The sequence below is a fragment of the Astatotilapia calliptera genome, chromosome 14 (genome assembly GCF_900246225.1).
Source record: "Astatotilapia calliptera chromosome 14, fAstCal1.2, whole genome shotgun sequence".
Classification (NCBI taxonomy): Eukaryota; Metazoa; Chordata; class Actinopteri; order Cichliformes; family Cichlidae; genus Astatotilapia; species Astatotilapia calliptera.
Window position 1 is genome coordinate 34,542,297 of NC_039315.1, and position 26,254 is coordinate 34,568,550.

The 26,254-nt window shown below is 41.4% G+C and overlaps 1 protein-coding gene across 1 annotated transcript in view; it reads left to right on the top strand.

The window, feature by feature from the left end:
* Positions 1-26,254, top strand: part of sptbn5 (spectrin, beta, non-erythrocytic 5) — a 51,314-nt gene that overhangs the window by 6,379 nt on the left and 18,681 nt on the right. The window contains exons 5-47 of the mRNA XM_026192223.1: positions 83-231; positions 378-606; positions 2,217-2,303; positions 2,397-2,504; positions 2,580-2,664; positions 2,743-2,876; positions 3,471-3,691; positions 3,821-3,959; positions 4,081-4,215; positions 4,317-4,405; positions 4,591-4,744; positions 7,179-7,382; positions 8,477-8,692; positions 8,962-9,136; positions 9,750-9,886; positions 10,032-10,244; positions 10,390-10,542; positions 11,319-11,449; positions 11,725-11,976; positions 12,584-12,659; positions 13,027-13,238; positions 13,612-13,861; positions 14,037-14,176; positions 16,506-16,605; positions 16,775-16,945; positions 17,111-17,275; positions 17,807-17,896; positions 17,982-18,118; positions 18,519-18,705; positions 18,871-18,980; positions 19,618-19,708; positions 19,912-20,028; positions 20,176-20,333; positions 20,749-20,881; positions 20,982-21,127; positions 21,959-22,073; positions 23,003-23,113; positions 23,496-23,675; positions 23,869-24,072; positions 24,629-24,778; positions 24,864-24,968; positions 25,177-25,365; positions 25,565-25,720. Coding sequence (XP_026048008.1) covers positions 83-231; positions 378-606; positions 2,217-2,303; positions 2,397-2,504; positions 2,580-2,664; positions 2,743-2,876; positions 3,471-3,691; positions 3,821-3,959; positions 4,081-4,215; positions 4,317-4,405; positions 4,591-4,744; positions 7,179-7,382; positions 8,477-8,692; positions 8,962-9,136; positions 9,750-9,886; positions 10,032-10,244; positions 10,390-10,542; positions 11,319-11,449; positions 11,725-11,976; positions 12,584-12,659; positions 13,027-13,238; positions 13,612-13,861; positions 14,037-14,176; positions 16,506-16,605; positions 16,775-16,945; positions 17,111-17,275; positions 17,807-17,896; positions 17,982-18,118; positions 18,519-18,705; positions 18,871-18,980; positions 19,618-19,708; positions 19,912-20,028; positions 20,176-20,333; positions 20,749-20,881; positions 20,982-21,127; positions 21,959-22,073; positions 23,003-23,113; positions 23,496-23,675; positions 23,869-24,072; positions 24,629-24,778; positions 24,864-24,968; positions 25,177-25,365; positions 25,565-25,720 — 6,504 coding nt within the window. The remainder of the gene's footprint in view (positions 1-82; positions 232-377; positions 607-2,216; positions 2,304-2,396; positions 2,505-2,579; positions 2,665-2,742; positions 2,877-3,470; positions 3,692-3,820; positions 3,960-4,080; positions 4,216-4,316; positions 4,406-4,590; positions 4,745-7,178; positions 7,383-8,476; positions 8,693-8,961; positions 9,137-9,749; positions 9,887-10,031; positions 10,245-10,389; positions 10,543-11,318; positions 11,450-11,724; positions 11,977-12,583; positions 12,660-13,026; positions 13,239-13,611; positions 13,862-14,036; positions 14,177-16,505; positions 16,606-16,774; positions 16,946-17,110; positions 17,276-17,806; positions 17,897-17,981; positions 18,119-18,518; positions 18,706-18,870; positions 18,981-19,617; positions 19,709-19,911; positions 20,029-20,175; positions 20,334-20,748; positions 20,882-20,981; positions 21,128-21,958; positions 22,074-23,002; positions 23,114-23,495; positions 23,676-23,868; positions 24,073-24,628; positions 24,779-24,863; positions 24,969-25,176; positions 25,366-25,564; positions 25,721-26,254) is intronic.

Here is a 26,254-nt window from a genome sequence, read left to right on the forward strand (position 1 = left end):
CCATCTTCTTGTCTTTTAAATTTTTTCCATTTTTGCCTTGTTCTCATTTCATCTCACCCCCTTCCCTCCTCCTCCTTCTCAGGGGAACAGCGTAGCTCATCGCTCAGCCAAGGAGGCTCTGCTGATCTGGTGTCAGAGGAAAACATCAGGCTACAATGGTGTTGACGTGCAGGACTTTTCCTCCAGCTGGAGGGATGGACTTGCCTTCAATGCTCTTATCCACGCCCACCGGTAGCATACTTGTGCACACGCATTTTTGTTGTATTTGTGAGGTCCCTCATAAAATATTTCCTAAAATATCCTCAAAAGTCAAAAACTCAAATGGAAACTCAAATCGCTTCTCACAGAGTAAACATACATGTGTCTGTCCATCCCAGACCTGACCTTTTTGACTACCACCGTTTCCATGGTGATAACCCCCAGCGTAATCTGGAGCATGCGTTCACTCTGGCAGAGCGGGAGTTCAGTATCATGCAGCTTCTGGAGGTGGATGACATCATGGTCGCTCATCCTGATGAAAAGTCCATCATGACCTACGTGTCTCTGTACTACCACTACTTTTCCAGGATGAAGCAGGGGCAGACCATCCAGAAGAGACTTGCCAGGGTTGGATTCAGCACAAACATAAACACAGCAGCATTGCATACAACAGAAAAAAAGATCAGTCAGATAATAAATAATATGACCATAATAGCATAATACATAATATTAATTGAAGCCCAAGTGATTCTAAATTTGTGTATAGATGAGTGCATATAAATATATACGACACATACAGACATGCACATGTTATAGATATTAAAGGTGACATATTTCTAATATAAGGCAGAATTGTTTCTGTTTAACTAAACGTGCAGTAAAAATAAAAAAGAGAAGCAATGGGGCAGAGAAAGAGTCTGTATCAGTCTGTCAGTCCATCTTTTCAGACTCAGTCGGCTCTTGTAACTTGATGTTGATTAGCAAAAACCAAGGCTGGTTACAATGGAAAATCTAATCTATAAGGCAGGTTTATTTGTCCCTAAACTCAGATTGTGGGTCATTTTTTTCTTTAAATAATGTGTTGCTTGACATAATGTCTGTCATACCGTTTATAGTGTGGACTGCTCTGCCCCATGTGGTATTGTAACCTGCTCTAAATAGTATAGATTACTGCTACAATGACAAGCTGCTGCTCACACAAAACACAAAACACAGCTGGTGGGATTTTTATTTTGGTAGATAAGAAGGTATTAGTAGCTCAAAGGAGAACCTTTCATAAAAGAGGGGCTGTGGATGTTAAGAATCACATCAGATCACATACAATGAGATGCTGCTGGAGGCAGCAGCAGGAACTCATTCAGAGAACCTCACACCTTTAACACACCGAAGCTACAAGCCTTTATCTGCTTCACACATGTTCCTTCTGCTGTACATGATAATAACCAAGTTAAACTGAGTTAAACTGTTTTGGGGCTGAGTGTTGTCAGATGTTTTTTTAAGGTTTGCATTTTGTTTATTTGGACTGAGGGTTATGGTTGCAGGAGTGAAAGTGCTGTGACTGAACACTGATGCTGCTGTATTGCTTCTCATTCTTAAATAACAACCACATTAGTTAATGGGAGGTGAAACTAATATGTTTAATTTCTCATCTTAAGTCGCGTACACAATGGAAGTGATAACTACAGCTTTGAAAATTATGTTAGAAGCCACTTTTATATTTATTAGTATTTTTGCATTGATAGGTAGGCAACTATAAATCAAAAATTAAGCAAGCCAATCATGTGATGTAATATAACAGCCATGCATTTTAAAATCAACATTGGCTCATATAGCTTGTGATAGTGATAGTGCTCAGGTGCAGTGACCAGCATTTTCAGAATGCCAGGAAGTGACTGACAGCAGCCTTTTGCAATAAGATTGAGCAGTTTCAGATGGACACTTTTTTACCCCAGTGGGGTTGAGGGGACATCAAGAGGGGCAGGTGCAGGATGCAGAATTACAGTTTGCAGAATTAGAGTCAACCAGCAACAATGGGGATAGCCTATTAACAATGAAATCATTAAGAAGGCAAGATAGGTAATTTAAGGATTAATTTAAATGAGCAACTTTTCTTGGTTGCTAATTCTTTGGTTACGAACAATATTTTTGTCTTTGATTTGCCAGTCCAGATTCCATTTTAACATATCAAACCAAAACATCCAGAACACAAAAGTAGGACTTCATTCTTTTCTCCACAGATTGTTGGGATGCTCATGGAGCTGGATGGCATGAAGATCCAGTATGAAAGAATGGTCTCAGATCTGCTTCGCTGGATCAAAACTAAGGTAACAGGTCAATCCCAGAAAAAACACAGGAATATAAGACAAAAAAACAAAACAATTAATGAATTAAATTTGGTGATTATTTTTTGACTGAAGATGGTGCAGCTGAATGACAGAAGATTCCCAAACTCTTTGAGGGAGATGCAGAAACTGATGAGCGCTTTTAAGACCTACAGAACTGTGGAGAAACCTCCCAAATACCAGGTCAGATGACCCTCACATTTTAAATTCAGCGTCCTCCTTTGTTCATCTCCTTAAAGTTAAGTCTTGTTTTTCCAGGAGCGTGGGGCAATTGAGGCCCACTTGTTCAGTCTGAGGACTCAACTGGCAGCCAACAACCAATGGGCTTATAATCCTCCCGAAGGTACAGAACACTAACAGTCAATTATAATATAAGGGCTGCTATGACAAAGATCGCTCATGCTGTTGTGTATTTGTAAAGGTAAAACTCTGAATGACATCGAGAAGAGCTGGGCTATGCTGGAGAGGGCGGAACATGAACGAGAGCGAGCCCTACAGGAAACGCTGCTACGCCTGGAAAGCCTGGAGCAACTTGCACAGAAGTTTGCCAGGAAGGTAACGCCACTCTACTCATATGAATGTCTTTGTTACAAGTCTCCCAGTTTTGATCGTAATGTTATGGAGTTGCCTGACATATTCCTGAGTAAATTATAAAAACAACTTTGTGATTACAAATCACTGTGTTGTGCGTAGAAACAAATTTCAGTGAGTTTTGGTAATGTTAACCTTAAAATGGATGCGACCTTTTGACCACTCTTGTTCCACTGGACATATATGCAAGATCTTGTTATTTGTTATTAACAACCCCACAGAAAAGTAGATACACACAACACAACAAAAAAGTATAATTTTGATTTAATTTTAAACTTTTTTTTATTAAAATAGGTATATCAGTTTGGAATCTGTTCAGAATGGAATACCCTTTACTTAAAGCTGGGAAATGGGGACAAACGTGTTGCTGGGATTTTGTGAATTTGTTTGTGTAATGTTAACTTAAAATGGAAACCACTTTTTGGCATCAGAAAGGTTAATCTATGCAGACAAACAGCATTCAAAACCCTGGATCTGATATTCAACTTTCTGCCTGTTTTTATGGCTCCTTAAAAAATCCCCAATAGACTGCAAAATCCTTCCTTTTTGTCTTCTCAGGCAGCTCTGAGAGAGGGCTATCTTGAGGACACACTGCGTCTGATCCGGAGGCAGGACATCCGAGGTCTGTCCACACTGGAGGAGGCTCAGGCAGCTGGCCGACGTCTGGAGGCCTTGGCTACCGATGCACTGGCCAGGGAGCCACGCTTCACGGCCCTCAGAGACATGGCAAAATCCATCGAGAAAGGAAACTACCACAGCAAGGAGCAGGTCATTGGGAGGTGGGAGGATGAAAACAATGACTTTGTGTAACCTTAAGTCTTTCTCTTTTTGAAGGGAGAAGAACCAAGAAGTGACATTAATTAAAAAAAAAAACTTGTACTCTACATAATAATATATTTGTTTCTAAGGGAGGAGAACATTAGCCATCGATGGAAGGACCTGCTGCAGCAGCTCCAAGAACAGAGGATGCTTTTGGGAAATGTAGTTGAAACTCTGAGCATCCTGCGGGACATTGAGCTTGTCTCCCAGGAACTGAAAGAACTACAAGTGAGCTTATTATTCGAAATTTAGTTATAATGACGACACTGGAGTTTTACTTAGATTGTACTGTGAGAGAAGTGGGGTGACTTTAATATTACTGACTGTCCCCTCCCTTATCCCATCTTAGTCCCAAGCCAGTTCCTCTGAACTGGGGAAGCAGCTGACGGAGGTGGAGTCTCTTCTTCAGAAACAAGATCTCCTGGAAGCTCAGATCTCAACTCATGGTGAAACCATCACTGCAATCAGTAGCAGAGCTCTGAAGGTACGCTAATAATTGGCATCTCATGTCCTATTAGGTCACTGTTTGGGGAATTTGTAAGGGTGATTTCTGTCAGACTGACCCACCTCCTTTCTCTCACTCAGGCAAAAGTAAGGGATGGGCAGCAGATTCAGAGCAGAGTGAGAGCTCTTGACACTCAGTACAAATCGCTGGTGTCTCTCAGCAGCAGCAGGTTTGCTTTAGTTTTCTCATTTACAGCATGAGGGAAAAATCATTTATCAAGCAACAGGTCTAAACGTGTAACATTTCTTTGTATGTCCAAAATGGTGGAATAGAAAGTCTAATTAGTCTGATATTCTGTTGCTACATCTCTCACCTGTGCTCATCTTGCCTCACATCTTTCCTTTGCTGTGTCAGGAGGAGGCAGTTGGAGGCTCAGTTGAGGTTGTTTGAGTTCCTCTATGACTGTGAGGAGTTGGAGGCCTGGATCTATGAGCGCTGGTTAAAGCTGCAGACGGCTGGACTTGGAAGAGACCTCAACCACATCCAGGTGGCCGAACACAAGCACAAGGTGAGCCAGAAAGCTGTGTATACGGACACTTGAGCCCATAAGGTTCCATGCTTTGGACTTTGACACTGTGAAGAAGTTTTGTTTGCTTTTTTACACAGGCACATGTGTTACAAGTGGTTTAAGGGTGTTCTTTGTGAATGTGTTAACTCTGAATTATGTGATGAAAAGTCAACTTTTTTGTGCCTCTTGTGAAAAACACAGGATTCATATTATTTTACAGATTGTCAAAACTTTAGAAATGTTACATTGTTATTCTTTATTAAAAAAAGAATAACAAAAGCTTATAAAGCAGATACATGTTTCTGTTTTTTTTTAAATGCCTTAAACTAAAGCAAGACAGGACTCTAAGTCAAAAGATTAACTTAAAGAGGCAGCTTTTATTTGCTGTGAAAACTAAAACCCAAATACATGAACACTGTCACTCGGCGCAGACTGAAATCACAGAAAACTGAATTTTATTTACACACTCCCGGTTCACTATACACAGGTGAAGGAGAAGGGGGCCAAGGTTCCCAGGGGTACAGGGAAGAATCAGGAAAAGTGTCCTCTCTTGCTCCGCTCCACACGAACAGAACAATGCACTTGGAAAGGTCCTTTCCTCACACACGCCACTCTCACTGCGGCACTCACGAACAGGCTTCGGTGTCCAAACTTCCAAACCGAGCACGAAGAATCTGTATACAGAGATCAGGAATTAACACGGAAAACTTTCACGAAGAGAGCTCAAAACTGGCTGAGGCTAAAGTAGCACTGACGAGCGTTACTCAATAGTCCAGCAGCGAGGTGCTCTCAGTCACTGCCTTAAGTAGCGAGAGCAAACAAGGTGAGGAGCCACAGGTGATTGCTTGCAGGTGGTGATGGCCAGGGGCGGGAGCCCACAATGAACTCCACCCAGGCAGCAAGTAGAGAGAGAGAGGAGAGAGAGAGCGAGACAAAAGCAACACACATGTAGCCACACAGGGCCAGCCGGGCAGGCACCATGACAAACACTACACAAACAAAAGATAAACTAGAACTAACAACTGAACTGGACTAGACTTGACAACATGGAACTAACACCAGAACACAGCTTACATGGAGAACACGACAATGAACAGAGTGAGACTAAACACTTAAATACAGATGAAGGATAACAAGGGGATGGAAACAGGCGGGAACACAGCTAGGACTAATCAAACCTGAGAAGACAGGGAGGAAGCAAAACTAAATACACTGAATACAGGACAAAGGACTATCAAAATAACACAAGAAACAAGAGACACACATTAAGATGTAAACACAGGAAACGGGGGGAGCGAGGGTCATGAAGGGGAGACAGATAATAATGGATTGGATTTATATAGCGCTTTTCAAGGCACCCAAAGCGCTTTACAATACCGCGCCATCGGCCCAACACCAGTAGGCAAGTAGGGTAAAGTGTCTTGCCCAGGGACACAACGACCAGGACAGAGAGCCCAGGGATCGAACCGGTGACCTTCCGGTTACAGATGCGATTCCCAACCCCCTGAGCCACGGTCGCCCGATGAATCAACACGGAGAGAAAATTTAACATGCGCGAGAGACATGATAGACTACACAAGCAACAAGGACACAGGGGAGGCCAAGCACAGAACCATGAATAATATTAACCACAAGAATGTAGAATATTGTGTAAAACATAATCTTAAAAAGAAGAAAACATAAATCCTGAGCTCCGACTCACGGCCCTGACAATATAGAGTTGGACCTACAATAGGTTGCATGCTGTGTGGATTGTTGAGGGATTATGGACCTAAAACCAGGATGCAGGAAACAGTGACTAAACTCTAAGCAAGTTTTAATGGTGATAACCCAGAGAGTAAACCAAGCCAAAATCCAGAAGCTGAATACAAAAAGCAGGAAATCCAAAACATCAAGGGACACTTGGCATCAAGGACGACAGAGACAATACAAGAGGTAACGAGGTAAATGTTCGTCATGTGACAATTGAAACTAATCTTGAGACAAGCGAAGTAGGAATAAAAACAAAGCACAAGTGACAAAAGACTATAAAAATAAAACAGGAAGTAACAAAACACCAACACAATGACTCTAACAAACAAACAAACCGAAATAAGTGAAACAAAGGATTAAGTCATCGGGAATAACCAATCAAACTAAGACTTAAGAATTCAAAAATACACAAGCTGAAAAAAGTCCAAAGCCCAAGACCACGAAACAATATTTGCCAAGTTTTAAATGAAATGAAAATAACATAAACAAGAAACAGCAATGCAAAGAACAGAAGTGCATCTAAACAAAACAGACAAATAATAACATTTAAATTCTGGTTTAAGTCATGTAATCTGGTTAATCTGACTGTTTTTAGGCTGAACATGACCCCACCTTGAGAATAAAGGCAATTTAAATCTATCTTGACTCTAAATGCCACTTCAAATAAATCATAATTTGATAGGTGCTGGAGGCAGAGGTCCAGGCCCAGGAGTCTTTGTATAAAGGTGTCCTGGGTCGAGGTCAGGATCTGCTCTCCAAACAGAGTCAGGAGAATCAGCAAGCTGTTCAGAAGTGGATCAGGACTCTCAAGAAGCAGTGGAGCCACCTGACTGACGAGGTGACGGGACACCGCGACAGACTGCAGGCTGCCGCTACCATAAAGCAGGTGAATAATAGTGGCGAGCCGGCTCCTTATCGCAAGCCGTGGTTTTTTTTCCCCTTTCTCTCACCCTCTCTCTCGCACTTTTTCCCGCTTCACTCCGTACACGAGCCTTGTGCTTTGCGCTGGGCAGAGGGGGGAGGGGCGGTAGTTACACTCGCAGTAGCACAGGAACAGAGCGGGAGGGAGAGAGAGAGAAAGAGAGCCAGGGACAACAACGTCACATTAGAAAGGTATAGTAATCATCCACAACTATTTTCAGTTGCGGATGATAAAGGATTCAGAAAGTTTATTCATGCAGGCCCATATGACAGAGAATATGCATCTTCTTTTTGTTTTCATATTTTTTCTTATTTATATTTAATTGTGTTGTGGTTTGCAGTGTTTTGTGTTGTTTCACTTTAAATTTGTTTAAAAGGAAAAAGCTGAAAATTTAAATAGTTAAAGTTGAAATGTGAATAGTTGTTTTTGTTTTATATGATTTATTTATTACATTTTATGTGGAGTGAATAAATAAAAGTATATTTAGGTAGCTCTGTTTTGAAGTTCAGTTAACGCTAGAAATGTGTTTTGGAGTTTGTACGTGCTTTTTCTCTAGGGGCCACTGTATATATTTATATTTATATATAAATAAAACCACTTTTTTTTACATTAGTAATTCCTTTTGTGCATAATTTTATATTATTGTTAATAATAAATTAATTAAATCAACAAAACAACCTGAAGAGCCGGTTCGGAGCCGAAAGAGCCGGTTCTCTAAAAAGAGCCGGAAATCCCAACACTAGTGAATAATGTGTCATTAAAGGCAGAGAAGAAGAAGAGAAGATTGAAAAAAAGCTGTTTTTGTTTAGTGTAGCTTCTTTTTGTCTGTAAACTCCTATCTCTGCTCACAACAAACACATTTTTGAGGTATTACTGTTTTTTTACAGTTAGTCTAATTATTTTGCAGTCAGATTTTTACCTGTGTGCTGCTGTTATTGTGTAGGTTCTAACCATCCTGTCACGTATGTTATGTTTTATTTTCTTGTGTGGTCTTTTGGAACCTGCTCTTGATCTCTATAGACATGCTCTAAGACAGTAACCTTTATTTCTCTGACCAGTATTTTGCAGATGTGGAGGAGGCTAACTCCTGGCTAGGTGACAGGAAGCCACTGCTGATAAGCGAGGATCATGGGAAGGACGATTCCAGCACAGCATTGCTTCTTCAGCGCCACCTTCGTTTGGAGAAGGAGATGGCAGCGTATGCCTCAGAGATAAAGAGACTGTCAGAACAGTCAAAAACTGCAGCACAGCTGACGGCGCTGACTGCACAGCAGGTCATTCTGCATGCTTTATTCAGATATTGTTTCTGTCAGATAGATTTTCCTAACATTTCTTATGTGTAGTTATTAATGAGTCCTTACTAAAATAATATAACATAGTTGAAAGATGTTTCTCCTATGTGTTCCTTACTTTTTTAATCTTCATTTATTGGCTGTTATAAACTGTGATATCAATAAACTGACAAATAGCTAATATTGGCTCTACAACACTGACTGTGATAGTAGATGCAAAGCTATAGGCAATATTTCCTCATCCCTTGTAGGCAGAGCCTCAGCAAGGCAAGATGATCCAATATAGCGATTCCTCTGGGGAAGAGGAGAAGGAGTGGCAAGGAGCACGAACCTCACTATCCAGTACCAGAGGTGGGAAGGGCCCTGTAAGCATCCCCCCTCAGAAAGAGGAAATCAAGGCCAAAGTCCGCTTCAGATACAGCAGAGGTACTGGAGTACTTAGTGTCACTGTTGTGTTGCATAGCATGATAAGGAGTGACTGCTACTCATACATGAAAACACAAGCCTATATTCTGCACTAAATAATCTGCCAGCACTACACTGTGTTATTTCATTTCTCATTTTGATACAGAATGCCCATTTTTCTCTTAAAACAGAAATCTTACTCAGGTCAGACCAAGTCACATAAAAAATATTCATTAAATATTTAGGCAAATTTATAGAGATGCTCTTGTTTACAGAGAGGACCAGATAACAGGCCAATTTAAGAGGAAAAATATCATGCATTATGTCCTTCTCTATTAACCATGTCTGAAAGTGGCTTTACTCCAATTCGCTATTTTCTGTAACACAGGCCAGGTTAACACAGGTTTACTCTGTGGTTTACTATGAAGAGCAGTAATCTGTGCTAAAAAAAATGATGACAGAAAATAAGGAAAAGCAGATTATGTAAATTGTAACTGTTTTCATTTTTGCATTTCTAAAATGTAGCCAAGTGTGTTGTGATGAACAGACATGGGCTATATCTGAAATCACACAACAGAAAAACACATAGTAGATACTTTATTGAAATGTAAAGTATAAACTAACCTGATTTCAGGTCAGTTTCCGTGGGACCGCAATGAGATTGTGACCATCGTCAGCAGTGAGCCGGATGGAGACAGAGTTGTGGCCAGAGACAGTGGAGGAAACCAGCAGTCCATTCCCAAAACCTACCTGAATATGCTGCCATCCAGTGTATGATCAATACTGAACCAGTTCTTTGGTCAGATTATGAAAATATCACATCTCGTTAGTGGACATGCTTTGTTAGTGGGCAGTGTGAAAATAAATTATTATGTATTTTTTTAAAGTGTCAATAACTTTATCACACCCTCTTCAGGTTCCTCCACCCACTCCACCTGCCTCAGCCAATGATATGCCAGAAAGCTCAAGCAAGAAACTGAGTCGTCCAAGGCGAAAAAGCTCTATGCGTCGCGGCACAGCTGAGATCCAAACCACATTACTGCCAGACCCCGAGTACCAGAGAGATACTGTGGAGAGCACACAGGGCAGGTTGGACCAAGAGTACAATTTCTTGTACAACCTGGTGAAGGTGAGAGAAAGGAGCAGTATACAGAATATAAACTGTTTACTTAGTTATGTGGGAGGTTGTATTAAGATGACAGATTATTATACAGAAAAGGACATTCAGAGTAGCTGTATTCTAAAATCAGATTTATATTTATATTGGTTTTCAGACAAAGACAAAGAGCCTGGAGGAGATACTGCGTCTTCATCGATTTTACAACAGCTGCCATGAGTTTGAGTCATGGATGGAGGATAAGGAGAACATCCTCAACACCTTCAGCACTGATGGTGACAATCTAGCAGTGGTTCAGGCCAAATATGAGGTGAAGACTTCTCCAGAAAAATATTTCCAAACATATCGTACAAGACTTATCCTACAAACTGAAAACAGGGGATCAACTCATCTGGGTGAAACAAATGTCCCAATACCTCATGATTTTTCTAATTTGTTTAATCCTTAAAAGCATCTCTTAAAAAATATTAAGACTACGTCACAGCCCATCATTTTGTTCAGTTAAGATCTCAGCATAAACTGTAACAGCAGTCAGGTGTTTCCTTTTGCTGATGGTGGGAAATTTAGCCTTGTGGGTTTACTTATAAATGAGTAAATAATAGCACATGGTGTTGTCGAAGCTGGCTAGATGGATTCTGATACCAACAGATTTGTAGATGAAGATCAACCTTAAGTTAAGCTCATAAATCATATTATTTATTGGGAAGGAGAAACTTTTAACCTCTAAAGCCAGAAAATCACAGGGTAAATACTGGCTTCCAATTGTCACTTCTGTAGGTTAATCAGAAATGAAAAAATGTGGCTTTAGGTAGAATACATCTGATAAGGCAGCAGTTCATATTAAGTGCCACTGAGTTTTCACTGATTTTCTTCTGTAGCGTCAATCTTTCGTTTCAGTGATTTTCACCCAAACAACAACTTTTTTTTGTTGCTTTTTTAAATGATTAATTTGAGATTTTTTCTGACTTTTGGACATATTTAAGAGGCCTGATTTTTTTTATTTTCACTTCTTCAGAATAAACTCAGACAAACTCAGATTCATAAAATATCTGAATACTTTGACTCACCCTTGACTTTCTGTTTTAGAACTTTCTGACTGAGTTAGCGAGCGGACGAGGTCAGCTGGACGATATCATCAAAATGGCAGACGAGCTGGTGAAGAGCCAGCACAGTAAACAGAAAGAAATCCAATCCAGAAAGAGGAGTGTTTCCAAAAGGTGCAAAAAAAGTCCAAATCACTCAAATCAGCACAAGGACCCAGATACACAAACTAGATCCTGTGAAAAAGTGATGTCTCATTGTTACTGTTATTAAAATGACAACAGTGAAGGACCCAGTAACAACGGTTTGCTATTATAGCAACATGCTATAATAAAGTGCCTGGGCTGTAGGTTGAGTACAGGACAGCATTTTGGACAGTTTTGGGGCGCCAGAAGCTCCTGATGACTGTGTGACAACTGTGTGATAGTTCTGGGTTCTTGGTGTGTTGCAGGTGGGATCGGATTCAGCAGCTGAAGGATGACAAAGGAAAGGAGCTGCTGAGTACGGCAGATGTGCAGTCCTTCCTGCATAGCTGCGAGGAGGCTAAAGCTCAGCTGCAGGGTGAGCTGTCCCAGCTTGACGAAGTGGACGTGGGCTGCACCCCCTTCACTCTGCTTGCTGAGGAGAAGAACCAGATTCGGGCCCTTAGAGACATCAAGATGCTTGAGGGGAAGATTGCTTACCTGAAGAGCGTTGCAAAGATGTATGGTCTGATATAGTCTGTGGGATTTTGAGGTGTTCTGCAGTTGTCTCAGTAGTACTTAATTTAATCAAAAACACTTTAAAAGTAATTGATGGTTACAAATATGTTAAGCAACCAACCAACCAATCAATCAATCAATCAATCAATAATAATAATTTTAGAAATGTGTGTTGTAATTTGATAGAAATAAGTCATTGTTGTTTTGTATTTGATGTTCATAATGATTCATCAGTGATGTGATATATGTATATAAAGGAAATTAAAAGAGCCATAGACGTGACACTGAAGGTAGCTGCAGTTTTCCTGAGAATAGTTTTGTGAATTACTTTCACATGAATGGGCTCATGGATTGGCCTACACTGGTCTGTACCTTGGTACATGGGCTTTGATGTGTTCATGTGTTCACCGCTCTCCAAATATCTATTACAGATGATAATGGTATCTTAATTTACATTACGAATAACACAGAGCTGCATTAGTCTGAAAGGTTTCAAAGTTAAAACACTTTACATGAACTTCTAGCTAAAAGTGTTTTTTCTAAAGAAACTTCACGGTGGAGTACATCTCCATTCATCTCCACTCAATTTGCTCACATCCTGTGTTACAGGAAGCAGGACTGCAGTCCGGCAGAGAGTGCGGCCATTATGGAGGAGGTTCGAGGTTTGGAGGCTCTGCTGGATCAGGTGACATTTTCCTTCTTTGTTTTAGACTGACTGGAGTGTAGTAGCCAAGAGTGAAGGTGTTCAAACTTCAGTCTGTGTTCCTACAGAACATCTCTTTTGTGCTTGCAACATTTCGTGTTGATTTGCATTGACACTGACATACTCGACATCATTATTTTATTAATAAAAGTGAAGATCTCTTATTTTTTGTATGTACAAAGCAGGTGGTATAAGACTGAAAAGGGTCATTATAATTAGGTTTGATATTCTGATGAACACAGACTCAGAGGCTGTTACTGTTTTATTATTGTTATATTATTATTAAATGTTTTGAGTAAAAAAATCTAAAATAAAACTACAAACTAAAAAAAAATACATTTTTGTACAGGTGAAATGTCAAGCATCAGACAGACAGCACCAACTGGAGGAGGCCCGCAGGCTGCAAAGTTTCCAGCAGGAGGCCAAGGAGCTAGAGCGCTGGGGGGGTTCAGTTCAGGAACGGCTCCTGCAGGAGGAGACAGCGAGCGATGTGGCCTCGGCTGTCACGCTGCTGGAGCAACACCAGGAGCTGCAACTAGAAATGGAGACACAGAGGAGCAGGTAAATAGCAGAAACTGTGCACAGCATTCAGTGCTTAGTGTGTTGTTGTTCCATTCATTGAATTGCATTCATTTAATTCTATTTAATTCGAAATAAATTAAATCTGCAGCATCAGTAAATTTAAATGCAAAGTGTTTTAACAGTGGTTAATAGGAATTTAAAAAAATTATGATGAAAATTATTATGATTAAAAATTATGCTAAAGAATGTTCAAATCATTAATCCTGTGCACGTATTTTTTTTAACTACCATAACGCTTGTCCATAATGAAAGCCATTTCTATCCCCTTCTGACAAAGGGATTGAGAAGATTGGCTCATGGACATCATCATTTAAGTGGACTGTGTCTCTCCCACTGTGTGTGTTTTTGCCAGGCTGAAGGAGATGGAGAACTTAGGGAAATCTCTGCTGCAGGGATCATCCAATGGGAAAATAGGCGGTGTTGACATCCAACAAATCCTTGATAATCTCAGTGCTGAAAGGAGTAGGCTGGAGACGCTGTGGGCTAGTAGAAAGAAGCATTTGGAGCAGGGTGTGGAGCTCCAGAGGCTGAACCAAGAGGGAGACCGGATTGAAGCAGCATTGTCTGGACATGAAGCCCGACTAAAAGTCCAAGATCTTGGGGTGAGGGTGCTCATTTCTCACCTTTTTACATGGTCCAGCTCCTTGAAATGTTACCCTTAAATTTGAATCCTAAATAAGTATTTATAGAAATCTGTGAAATTGCTATAAGTAAAGGTTATAAATAGGATGTTCTATCATAAAAATGTCAAAATAATGATTACATTTATTGATGCAGGACTCGGTAGACAGTGTGCACAGTCTACTGGGGCGACAAGATGAACTTGAAAGTCTTCTTATGGCTTTGGATCAAAGAGTGGATAAATTCGCTGAGCGCAGCAAGGAGCTTATCGACCAGCAGCACTTTGCTTCAATACAGTAAGAAAACACAGCAGAAATTGTTCCATAAAGTGGGCTGTCAACTCCATAATTTAATTCTTATGCTGTACTGGAGTAACTTTGCATATTTTGCTTTTAAAAATAATCCTTCTTTGTCTAATCTTAAACCTATTTATCATATACTGAGCCATGGCATAGTCCCGACATTCATCCATGTAAACAAGCTGATTTAGTTCCCTTTATGCCAACTTTCTTCTCATGGACTGTTCCCAGCATACAGAAGGTTTTAACAGGGTGGGTGGGACTAAAGAAATAAGAGTAGAAGAAGTTAGGGATAAATAGAATTGGTTCTATGAATTGGGTACTATCACTCTGTTTGTAAATCGTTCTACAAGTAGAACACACATCACTGCAAAATTAGCATAATGCAAATCTAAGCTCATCTGCTTGCTACTTCAACCTAACAGGAAAGCTTTGATGCAGTATGCACACAGTTTGCAGAGCACCAAGGCTGTTTCTTTTCCATACGACATGAAACCGTGCCATCTAGCTGTCAAATACAGTGGGGCAAAAAAGTATTTAGTCAGCCACCGATTGTGCAAGTTCCCCCACCTAAAATGATGACAGAGGTCAGTAATTTTCACCAGAGGTACACTTCAACTGTGAGAGACAGAATGTGAAAAAAAAATCCATGAATTCACATGGTAGGATTTGTAAAGAATTTATTCGTAAATCAGGGTGGAAAATAAGTATTTGGTCAATAACAAAAATACAACTCAATACTTTGTAAAATAACCTTTGTTGGCAATAACAGAGGTCAAACGTTTACTATAGGTTTACCAGGTTTGCACACACAGTAGCTGGTATTTTGGCCCATTCCTCCATGCAGATCTTCTCGAGAGCAGTGATGTTTTGGGGCTGTCGCCGAGCAACACGGACTTTCAACTCCCGCCACAGATTTTCTATGGGGTTGAGGTCTGGAGACTGGCTAGGCCACTCCAGAACTTTCAAATGCTTCTTACGGAGCCACTCCTTTGTTGCCCGGGCGGTGTGTTTTGGATCATTGTCATGTTGGAAGACCCAGCCTCGTTTCATCTTCAAAGTTCTCACTGATGGAAGGAGGTTTTGGCTCAAAATCTCACGATACATGGCCCCATTCATTCTGTCCTTAACACGGATCAGTCGTCCTGTCCCCTTGGCAGAAAAACAGCCCCATAGCATGATGTTTCCACCCCCATGCTTCACAGTAGGTATGGTGTTCTTGGGATGCAACTCAGTATTCTTCTTCCTCCAAACACGACGAGTTGAGTTTATACCAAAAAGTTCTGCTTTGGTTTCATCTGACCACATGACATTCTCCCAATCCTCTGCTGTATCATCCATGTGCTCTCTGGCAAACTTCAGACGGGCCTGGACATGCACTGGCTTCAGCAGCGGAACACGTCTGGCACTGCGGGATTTGATTCCCTGCCGTTGTAGTGTGTTACTGATGGTGACCTTTGTTACTTTGGGCCCAGCTCTCTGCAGGTCATTCACCAGGTCCCCCCGTGTGGTTCTGGGATCTTTGCTCACCGTTCTCATGATCATTTTGACCCCACGGGATGAGATCTTGCGTGGAGCCCCAGATCGAGGGAGATTATCAGTGGTCTTGTATGTCTTCCATTTTCTGATGATTGCTTCCACAGTTGATTTTTTCACACCAAGCTGCTTGCCTATTGTAGATTCACTCTTCCCAGTCTGGTGCAGGTCTACAATACTTTTCCTGGTGTCCTTCGAAAGCTCTTTGGTCTTGGCCATGGCGGAGTTTGGAGTCTGACTGTTTGAGGCTGTGGACAGGTGTCTTTTATACAGATGATGAGTTCAAACAGGTGCCATTCATACAGGTAACGAGTGGGGGACAGAAAAGCTTCTTACAGAAGACGTTACAGGTCTGTGAGAGCCAGAGATTTTCCTTGTTTGAGGTGACCAAATACTTATTTTCCACCCTAATTTACGAATAAATTGTTTACAAATCCTACCATGTGAATTCATGGATTTTTTTTTCACATTCTGTCTCTCACAGTTGAAGTGTACCTCTGGTGCAAATTACTGACCTCTGTCATCATTTTAAGTGGGGGAACTTGCACAATCGGTGGCTGACTAAATACTTTTTTGCCCCACTGTAAATTACAACACCACATGTATACCATCTCTGCTACTTTGATTAAATGGCTTGTGAGGGGTCATGCCAATCATCTTCTCAGGCAGATGGCGGGGAACTGTTTATATTATTAGTTAAATTGTCCCTCTAACAACCAATATGTTCAAGTCAATAACCTTAAAATAAACTGCGTCACCAATCTTTAAAACCTCAATGTTTTTCTTACAGCATTAAGGAACGGAGCAGGAGCATCCAAAAAGCCAACAGGAGGCTGAAAGAGAGCTGCAGGAAGAGGAGGAACCTACTGCTGGACTCCAAGAAATACCAAGTACTATTGTCAAAATGCTAAAAACAAGAAAACATACTTTACTTTATGTTGTTTATTGTGTCGAGTACCTGCACTGATCATAATATCTACAGGAGAGCGCTCAGATGAATGTTATAAGTTCTTTAATAATAATTATAAGGGTGAATTTGCCTGGTGTTTCGTGTGGCAGGAGTTCCAAAGAGATGCGGATGAGCTGCTGTTGTGGATGGAGGAGAAGTTTAAGGTGGCAGAAGACGAGTCCTACCGAGACCCCACAAACATCCTCTGGAAGCTGAAGAAACATGAAGCGGCTGAGAAGGAGATGCAGGCCAACCAAGTCTGGTTGGATAGACTTGTTCAGGTAAAACACCTCTAACTTTTCACCCAGCATGATGACTTCTGTAGAGGAAACAACAAGTGTTTGACAGTGACTCTGGCAACACATGCACAGTTGCATATATTGAAAAGACGACTTGCACTTTGGTGAGATGTCACTTTCAGTACATATGTGTGTGTTTGTGATAAGCTGGGAGAGGAGATGATTGCTGAAGAGCACTACAACAGTCAGAGCATCAGCAGGAAGTCTTCTCAGCTCACGAGTCGGTGGAAAAGACTACAAGACAAGATGGCTGACAGGGGGGACAGGCTGAGACAGGCGGGGCAGCAGGAGCAGCTGATGGAGCTTTTGCAGGTAAACTACTGATGGAGAAACTGGATAAGACGTTTGTGTGGTCCAGTTCAGTGATGTTGGTGCCTTTTATGGCTTTTTGAGGAAATTACCAGACAAATAATGCTGTCTGTGTAGCCCATCCAAGAAGTTTGTACTTCAGTCTTGATTTGTGAGATTGTAGCATTTATTAATGCTAGGTAATCAGTTAATTAGCACTAATATATGTATGAATGCACTTTGCCAACCTAGCCTACCTGCATTAATTGATAACTTTACACCCCAGCCTCTTGTATGCCTCAAATATGCTCACCACTGGCTCCCAAAAAAGCAAGAAGAACACAGCTTAACTTTGAGACTTCACAAGCCTTTAGGTGACACTATAACTGACCCCTGTCTTTTATATACAGTTCATAGTTTCTGGCCAAATTTAAATTTACACTAATTTTAGAGGTCAACTGGAGTAAAAAATTAAAGACCATCCTTCCCAGGAGAAGTAATTGCTGTCCAAACAGAGCTCCATTCTCAGAAAAATCTTGTACTTTTCCTCCACAGGATGCCAAGCTGAAGATTGAGGCCATCCAGTGGATGCTAAACAATGCTGCCAAAGGTCACGACCTGCGCTCCAGTCGACAGTTGCTGAAGGTGAGGACAGGCCTGCATTGATTTAATGATGCTGGGTTTTACAGTTAGACATCAGTGAGTACTTTGTGTGTGTGTGCTCATGCAGGAGCATCAGCAGCTGGAGCAGGAGGCCAAGGAACTGGCAGAGAAGATCAACTCTATTGTGAGCAGGGCCAAACACCTCGCTTCCAACCACTTTGACTCTCAAAGGATCCTCCAGGAGACAGACGCCTATCTCACTTTGTAAGTTACTTTGAATCTTCAAACAAATAGATATTTGCATTTATTGCATTTAGAGTAACTTCAGTGCATATAAAACCAAGTGCATGGTGAAGAAAAGAAAGGAGTACAAACAAGATCAGGTCAGGGTGTCTCAGCTAAGAAAACGATCTGTTGAAGTAAAATGACAAAAGGCAAAATAACAACAAAAATAAAAGTGGATGACAAGGACGCTCACACAGAGACAAAATCTGAAAGACACAGATACATAGAATACAATTTCCTATGTCACTTCAGGTTTTATCTGTCATTGTCTCCTTTGGGGTATTTTATTCTGTGTGTAATTAAAAAGTAATAACATAAATATAGTCCAGTGCTCACTTTAGGTTATCATCATCTTGACTTTATAACCTCTGTGTGGCAGATTCAAGTCCCTGCAGAAACCTCTGGACGAGCGTCGAGCACAACTGGAGGCATCTGTGTCGTTGTTTGGATTTTATCATGATGTGGATCTTGAGCTCAACTGGATCTCTGAGCATGTTCCTGCCTCTGGATCTACAGGATACGACAAATCTCTGGCTGGGGCCCTCAGCCTCATGCAGAAACACAAGGCACGAGCTGGGTTGCAGTTCTTTATCTATAAAACCTCCCCTTTTCCTTCATTTGTTAACTGAGCTGAGAGCTCAGTTGGAATTACAATGGACTCAAGTGATTTGACACATTCACAGGGCTGTGTTTTACTTAACATTTGCTCATGTACTCGTGTGTTAACCCAGGAGCTGCAGGCCGAAGTGAATGCACATAGAAAACACCTGAACCACATTCTGAAGAAAGGGCGCAGCCTAGCCAAATCCAACAAGTCAGAAAGAGAGGCGGTGCTGCAGAGGTGTGGTTGTTTTTTTTTGTCATCAAAAAAAAGTTTCATGTGCATTGGTGCATTGTAGTGAATCTATCTTACGCTGACATTGCTTATAAAATGCATTAAAACTAGAAACCATCACAAAATAAGCATTTACTTAGACAAGGAAAATGGTATGTTAAAGAATAAGTTATAATATAATAAAATTGATAAAACATTATCAAACACATTACCTTAGTCCACCAAATAATGAGAACAAAATAGACACCATTGAATGATCTTGTCCAAATAGCTTGGTAATCACTCCTGTCTTTGAGGCCTAACACTGATGCAAAGATGGGATTGTTTTCAAAACCCAGCACACTGATCTGAAGGAATAAATTTAAATTTAATGACATTAAAACGACCAATTCCATGAGAGAAACTGGTCCTTTCTCTAAATGTAGGATTTTGGATTTTTAGACTGCAAAGATGCCATTGGCTCCAATGTATGCAAATGTTTCATAATTTTTGGGAGGGGTTATGTTATATAGCTGGGCACTTGACACAACTTTGAGAAGGTATTTGTCTGTACAGTTCAAGTGATCTGTAATAAGTACGGTTTCAGTTTGGACCAAATGTGTTCTGGCTTTGTGGAGCAGTGTAAATTTCTGCTGTTTTGCAGGTGCGACCACCTCAATACAGAGTGGGAGGAGCTTGAGGATGCCTGCAAAAAGAGAGCAGCTCACCTCAGCAAGGCTATTACCAGAGAACAGGTGAGATGGACAAGGATATTATATATTGGAGGGAAGTGAAAGTCTGATACTGACACTCCATCATCAAAATACTTTTAAGTAAGACACTTAGTTCTGCAGCTGTCTAACTGGTCATTTAGAGTTAAATTTTGAAGTATTTTATGCTAAACCCAACCAAAACAAAACATAAACTGCTACATTTTCTGTGTGTGCCTCATCTCTAGCTGCTGTTGGACTGCTCAGAGCTGGAGTCCAGACTCGCAGAGATGCTCAGTCTGGTGAACATCGACGACTATGGCAAAAACCAGCTGGCCACACAAAGCCTCATTACTAAACACCAGGTATATCACACACTCTCACTGTGTACACTTTGCTTAGTCGGAAAAGGACCTCATATGATTCCCCTATCGATTCCTGACGAAGAAATCAAAGAACAGCGTGATTGTACAACAACAGAATCAGTAAACAGTGTCCTTGTGTTCGTGCAGGTGCTGGAAGGACAACTGGAGGTGTTGGAAGCTGAAGTAGAGGCATTAGGAGACCAGGTAGAGCAGGCCATTCAGAACTGGAGCCTGGAGGAGCTCAGCAGACCCTACAGTCGAATCAGCAGCCTGAACCAGCAGCTGCAGCACCAGGCTGGACTCAGGTGAGCACACACTCATATTGTTGGATTACTTTCTCTGCTTTTCTCTCACAGATTGTTTTTTGAGTCTCTCTCTTTCGTGATATTTTTCCTAATCGTTGTTTGTTTATCTATTTACTGTGTTTTTTTCTTCTTTTTTTCCCCTTTTTTTGTTTGGAAAAAGTGCAATATTTACATAAGGCAGTTGTTAATTACAAAAAATGTAGAAAGAACATACGTATGTGACAGAGAGAAAGACTTATACAGTAAAGTGCTGATCTTTAATATCTTGACCTGCTTCTAGGTGATTTATATCATTTTTCTCCAAACAAAATGATATTAGTTCAGATGATCTGTCTCTGACTTAGCGGTTTTATTGTTGGCTTTTTTATTGTGTCTGTGTACTTGTGTGACTGACCACCCTAATGTCTCCTGTTAGGGGTCAGAAGCTGAAGGAGGTCCTTCAGCTCCATGAATTCAGGCGAGAGTCTTCAGAGCTGGAGGACTGGATGAACCAGCAGAGACAAACAGCTGAGTCTCAGGACCTGGGCAATGATTATCAGCATGTTCAGGTTACATTTCATTGCACAATGATTGTAAATATTAATTCTAGTGTGTTTTTGGAGGCTGAAGGTAGCTGTAGAGTTGTGTGTCTGTGGATTATGCTTGCAGTTGGTTCGAGGGAAGTTTGAAGGCTTCCTGAAGAAGCTGGAGGTTGGCGAGGAGAGACTACAGAACTGCAGAAACCTGGCTGTTCAGCTGATCCACAACAAACACCCACAGAGCTCTGCAATCAAAGACACTCTGCAGCAGCTTAGGTAATCACACAGCCACAGTAGTGAGTCAGTTATTTTATCTGTGAGGCATCCTATTCCTTTTCTTGTTTGTCTTAAATGCTGAAATTGTTGGTTTTGCGTTTCAGTAAGCAGTTTTTATCTGTGTCCGTCCATCCATTCATCTTCTTCCGCTTATCTGGGGTTGTCCCCAGTATCTCTCTGAATGCTGTTGAAGCTCTGCCGGAGGTGTGAGTTGAAGATCTCGTGGACTGGGGCCTAAGGCGTTCTCAGCAGACCCTCACTATATATTTAGGTGCGCCAGGTCTGTCCATAATCCTCCCCCGCCACCTGATCCAACTCACCACCAGTTGGTGGTCAGTTGACAGCTCAGCCCCTCTCTTGTGTCCAGAAAATATGACTGCAGGTCTGATGATACGTTTACAAAATCAATCACTGACCTTGGCCAGGGCCCAAGCTGTGTGTTGGGATGAGCCCGACTATATCTAGCTGGTATCTCACACATAACTCAGGCTCCTTCCCCACCAGAGAGGTGACATGCCATGTCCCAATCGCTAGTCTCGGTAGACTGGGATCGGTCCACCAGGGCCTCTGCTCCTGGCCGCCACCCAACACACATTTGCACCCGACCCTACGGTGCCTCTGGCGGGTGGTGGGCCCATATCCCTTTTTCCTGGCCAGGCCAGGGCTAAGACACTTGCCCTCGGGCACCCTGCCCTTGTCTGGTTCTAAGGCGGGGCCCTGGTAACCCTATCCCGGGAAGGGTGAACTGTTCCCTCGATCTTCCACTCATAGGGGTCCTTTGAATCGCTCTTTGTCCACCTTATGTTAGTTTTGATATTTATGTTTCTGCAGTGCATCCTGGGAAGATTTGAAAAGCTTGGCCAAGGAGCGTCAGGATCAGCTACAGAAAGCTGAGGAATGTCACCGCTTTTACCAAGACCTGAGTGATGCGCTAACTCTCATCCAGGTAGCTATGTTCATGTAGAAACTGCTGTCTGACTCCTAGACATGTCAGCTGGGTTTAGATCTAATTACTTTGAAGACATCAGATCCCATGAATGGATTATGGCATTGAAATATGGAAATATAAAATGGAAGATGGAAGACAGCACACCCATCAGAAGCACGCTCATTCAGTTCAGTTCAGTTCAGAAGAATGAAGAACTGTTAATAAGAGGAAGGGGACTGGCTGTCCTCCCCTAAATTATTATAGAAAATAAGACATTCTGATTTGGTTTTAGGATTATCTGTGAAAGATGGGAGATAAAGTGTACATCTATAGATGGAACCAAAGAAGGAAAACACTGCAGTGCTAAACTTTGAGATATCATTCAGATCACACAAATATAAAGCGTTTAGCTTGTTTGGCACGAACCTAACCAGCCCCGCCTCAGTAAACCACAATGAGAACAGGCCAAGAAACATGGAGGTGGGAGGGAGCTGACAGCTGGAGCTGTAAAAGTTTGAAAGGTGCAAAAGAGATTGCATTTATAGAAACGCTATGGTGTACAAAAACTAAACCCCATCCAGCAACATAGACACAGCTGTAAAGAATTTCACTTCATCTATTTGTCATTGTATCTGAAGTACAAAGAACAGAAGGAAGATTAAAAGTCCAGATCATAGACTATACATGAAATGTGAGCATCAAGTAAGTCTGGTTATCAATCTACATCAATAAATGGTATGGTTGCAACACAAGGATAGACATACAGTGTCTGTTGATTATTAGTAGCTAACAGACTAAAAACCACTCGACACAGCTGAATCCTATTTCACAGTTACACTACACATCTGTCATTTTCTACTTTATGGGATAATGTTTTTTTTATCGATTATGTTATTGATGGTCCCCTGTGCAACACTTAAAACTTCTGTTCCTGTCTCTCTCTGTAGGAGCGACACAAAAGCATCCCTGACGATGTGGCAAAGGATTTGCATGGAGTGACGTCACAGCTGAGGAAACATGAGGCCCTGCTCCTTGAGCTTGCCACCACAGAGGAACAGGTGATAAAGTGCTAAATTTGTTGACCAAGGACATCATATAGTTAAGAAAAGATGTTTAACATCTGATTCAGCTTAAATGAAAAGATCACCATGGAAACAGTCTCTTATGGGTTGTTAACAGGCTAGGGAGCATTTCTAAAGTGGTTTACAGTCAGTCTAACCTACAGAATGTATTTTTCTGCCCAGTGATACATAAAATCACTCTGAAGGGCGGCATTTCTGACATCATTACTATAGAAATGTAGCAGAAGGAAAATCTGTTCAATACTCACTGATGATGAGCTCAATAAGACAGAGTGGAAGATGCTGTCTGACAAAATGACAAAGTGCCATTGGCTGGAATGAGACATCTTAATGTATCTTATCTCTTTCATTTCTATAGTTTCAAGAGCAGCTGGACTCTGTTGACTCTGTCCTGGAGCTTTGCACGCCCGAACTGAGTGTTCGCCTACAGAAAGTGCAGGACGAGGTGGTGGAACGGTGGGAGGAGCTGCGACTTCTTGCTGAGAAGAGAGAAGAGGAGCTCAAGCGGGCTTCCCAGCGATATCAATTCCTTAGCATGGTGAGGACAGATAGATACAGGATGCAGGTCTGAAAGTCTAAAGTAGTATTTCCTTGAGTTGTTCAGTAGATGTTTTGCATCTTTTTGTGGAGGTTTTTCAAGTGTATTTAGGTATAAGGGGAATTTTATCCATTTGGATTTTGTCCCCAACAATGAGCTTACTTCTGTCATCTTCCCCACTCTTCTTCTTCAGGTGCAAGACTACTTCCTGTGGTGCAGCCAGCTGATCAGTGCAATGGCAGTTGAGGAAAGCATCAGTGATGTGGCTACCGCTGACCTCCAGCTGGCTCAACATCAGCAGTTATGGGCTGAGATGGAGGCAAGACAGGAGACCTACCAGCAAGCTCTGGACATGGGAGAAGAGCTGCAGACACAGGACAAAAGCAACCAGAAGGAGGTAAGGAGGAGAAGTAAGATTTTGGAGACTCTGGGGATAGCTATATGGCACTTTTCTCATTTTATGGAATACAAACAGAAAATAAAAGAAAGAAAAGTCTGCAAGACCAGAAAGCAGATTAAAAAATACAGCTGCAAAATACAGAAAATCACAACTTCATTGTACCCTTCAAGCACTGTCCAAAACACATTGTGTGCATGAAAGGATTTAGGATGCTGAAGCAAACTCATCTCTGGAGATCAGCTTGGCTTTAATCATTAAGCTCATCTGTTGTGGCCTAGAGTCATATTCTGATTGATTTCAGAAATAATCATAAAGTTACGGTTACCATTTACCTATTAATGAAGTCCATGTTTGATAAGTATAGAAAGAGTTTGTTATCCCAGGGTGAGGAGGGGGTTCGGGTCCTGGGATAACAAGGGATAACAGCTCTTTAAAAAAGAGCTTAACCTTAAGATGAGATGAATCTGAATTTTTTTCCCCACTGTTGTAAGGTAGACATTGACACAGTCTAGTCAGAGAAATTAGACTTTTTGTTGGGTGATGATTCTCTTAGGTGTTGGAGAAGATGGACGCTCTCCAGTCAGAGAGAGAAAAACTGGAGGAGAACTGGAAGAAGAAACAGAGCTGGTTAGAAACTGTTCACCTGGAGCAGATCTTCTACAGAGACGTCAACAGCATGGAGAAGATGTCCAACTCACAGGAGGTACACCTGCTGTATTTGTTCAAGAAAAAAACCCTGCAAAATAATGATACCATTGATGGTGAAAACTTCTGTCATGTCTCCACAGATCCTGCTGAAGAACAGCACTCTGGGAAATACTGTGGATGAGACAGAAGGTTTGATCAAACGCCATGAAGCTTTTGAGAAGCTGCTCAGCTCGCAGGAGGACAAGGTCTGTACTCCTTCTGAGGGTTGGTCCTTTCCCCTACAGTTAAAACAAAATGCACAGCTTCTTTAAAGTCAATTGGAAAAACTAAACCATTTAGTGACATGCTGAGGTAGAGTGAATGATAATACTCTACATTTTATAGTAATTACCACTTTCTACCTTGGTTGAGCCCCTGCTCATTTAAATCTACACTTCCCGCTCTCTGTTCCAGCTGTCATCTCTGAAGGAGTTGGCTGAACGTCTGAGGAAACAGCTGAGCAAAAAGAAGAGCGGACAAGTCAAAACCAGACTTAAAGCTCTCCTCCAGAGACGAGAGAAAATTAAAGAGCTTTCTGCCAAACGTGGGGAAGAGCTGGAGCTTTCCAGGCGTCTGTGCATTTTCAACCGAGATGTCGCAGAGGTAACTTGCTAACCAGTCAGAACACTGGGCAATGTTTGGTAGCTGGATCCCCAAATATCTTTAAGGTTTTTACAGTGTTAAAAAATAAGGTGTGATTGACGATAACTGACAAATGAAAAAACTCAGGTCTGATTTCCAGTTCAATTCTCTGTTTATAACACTGTTTAACCGTCCATCTACTTCTGTTTCTGTGCGTCAGGCAGAGGAGTGGGTGTCTGAGCGGATGCAGAAGATGGCAGAGGACAGTAAAGCTGACCTCAGCAACCTGCAAACCAAGATGAAACTCCTGCAGAAACATCAGGTGTTTGAGGCTGAAATCCTGTCTCACCATGAGATCATCAGTAATGTACTTTTGGTAAGAACAGCTCGAGGGCCAGCAGTAGGGCAAATTAATATGAAACCACAATAACAGAAAAGATTCAGCGGGAGTGAAAAGATCTGGGAGTGATCTACTAAAAACGTGCAAACATATGAGCAGACTTCATTTCAGTAATAACTAACATGAACAGACCTGCTGAAGGTGTAAGTAATCTGCCAAAAGAATAGCTTTGTGAACACAAACCCCCCCCCCCCCCCAAAACAAAACAAAACAAAAAAACAACAACACAAGAGCTGGTCATGTTGCACAGTTCTGTGTGTGCACATTGCTGAATAAAGACACAATTAATATTGCCATGTAGCTAATAGTAAATCTGACTCAAAGTGGAAAAAAGTGGAAAACATGTATAGCAGTAATGCCACTTAACTTTAGGTTTAGGATTGTTTGACGTGATTGGACACAAAGAGGTGAGATGATAAGATGAAATGTTAATATGGATCTTTTTTTTAATTTACCTTTCAGAATTACCACTTACAGACATGATTTAGTGAACCTGTCAGTGTTGGTTAG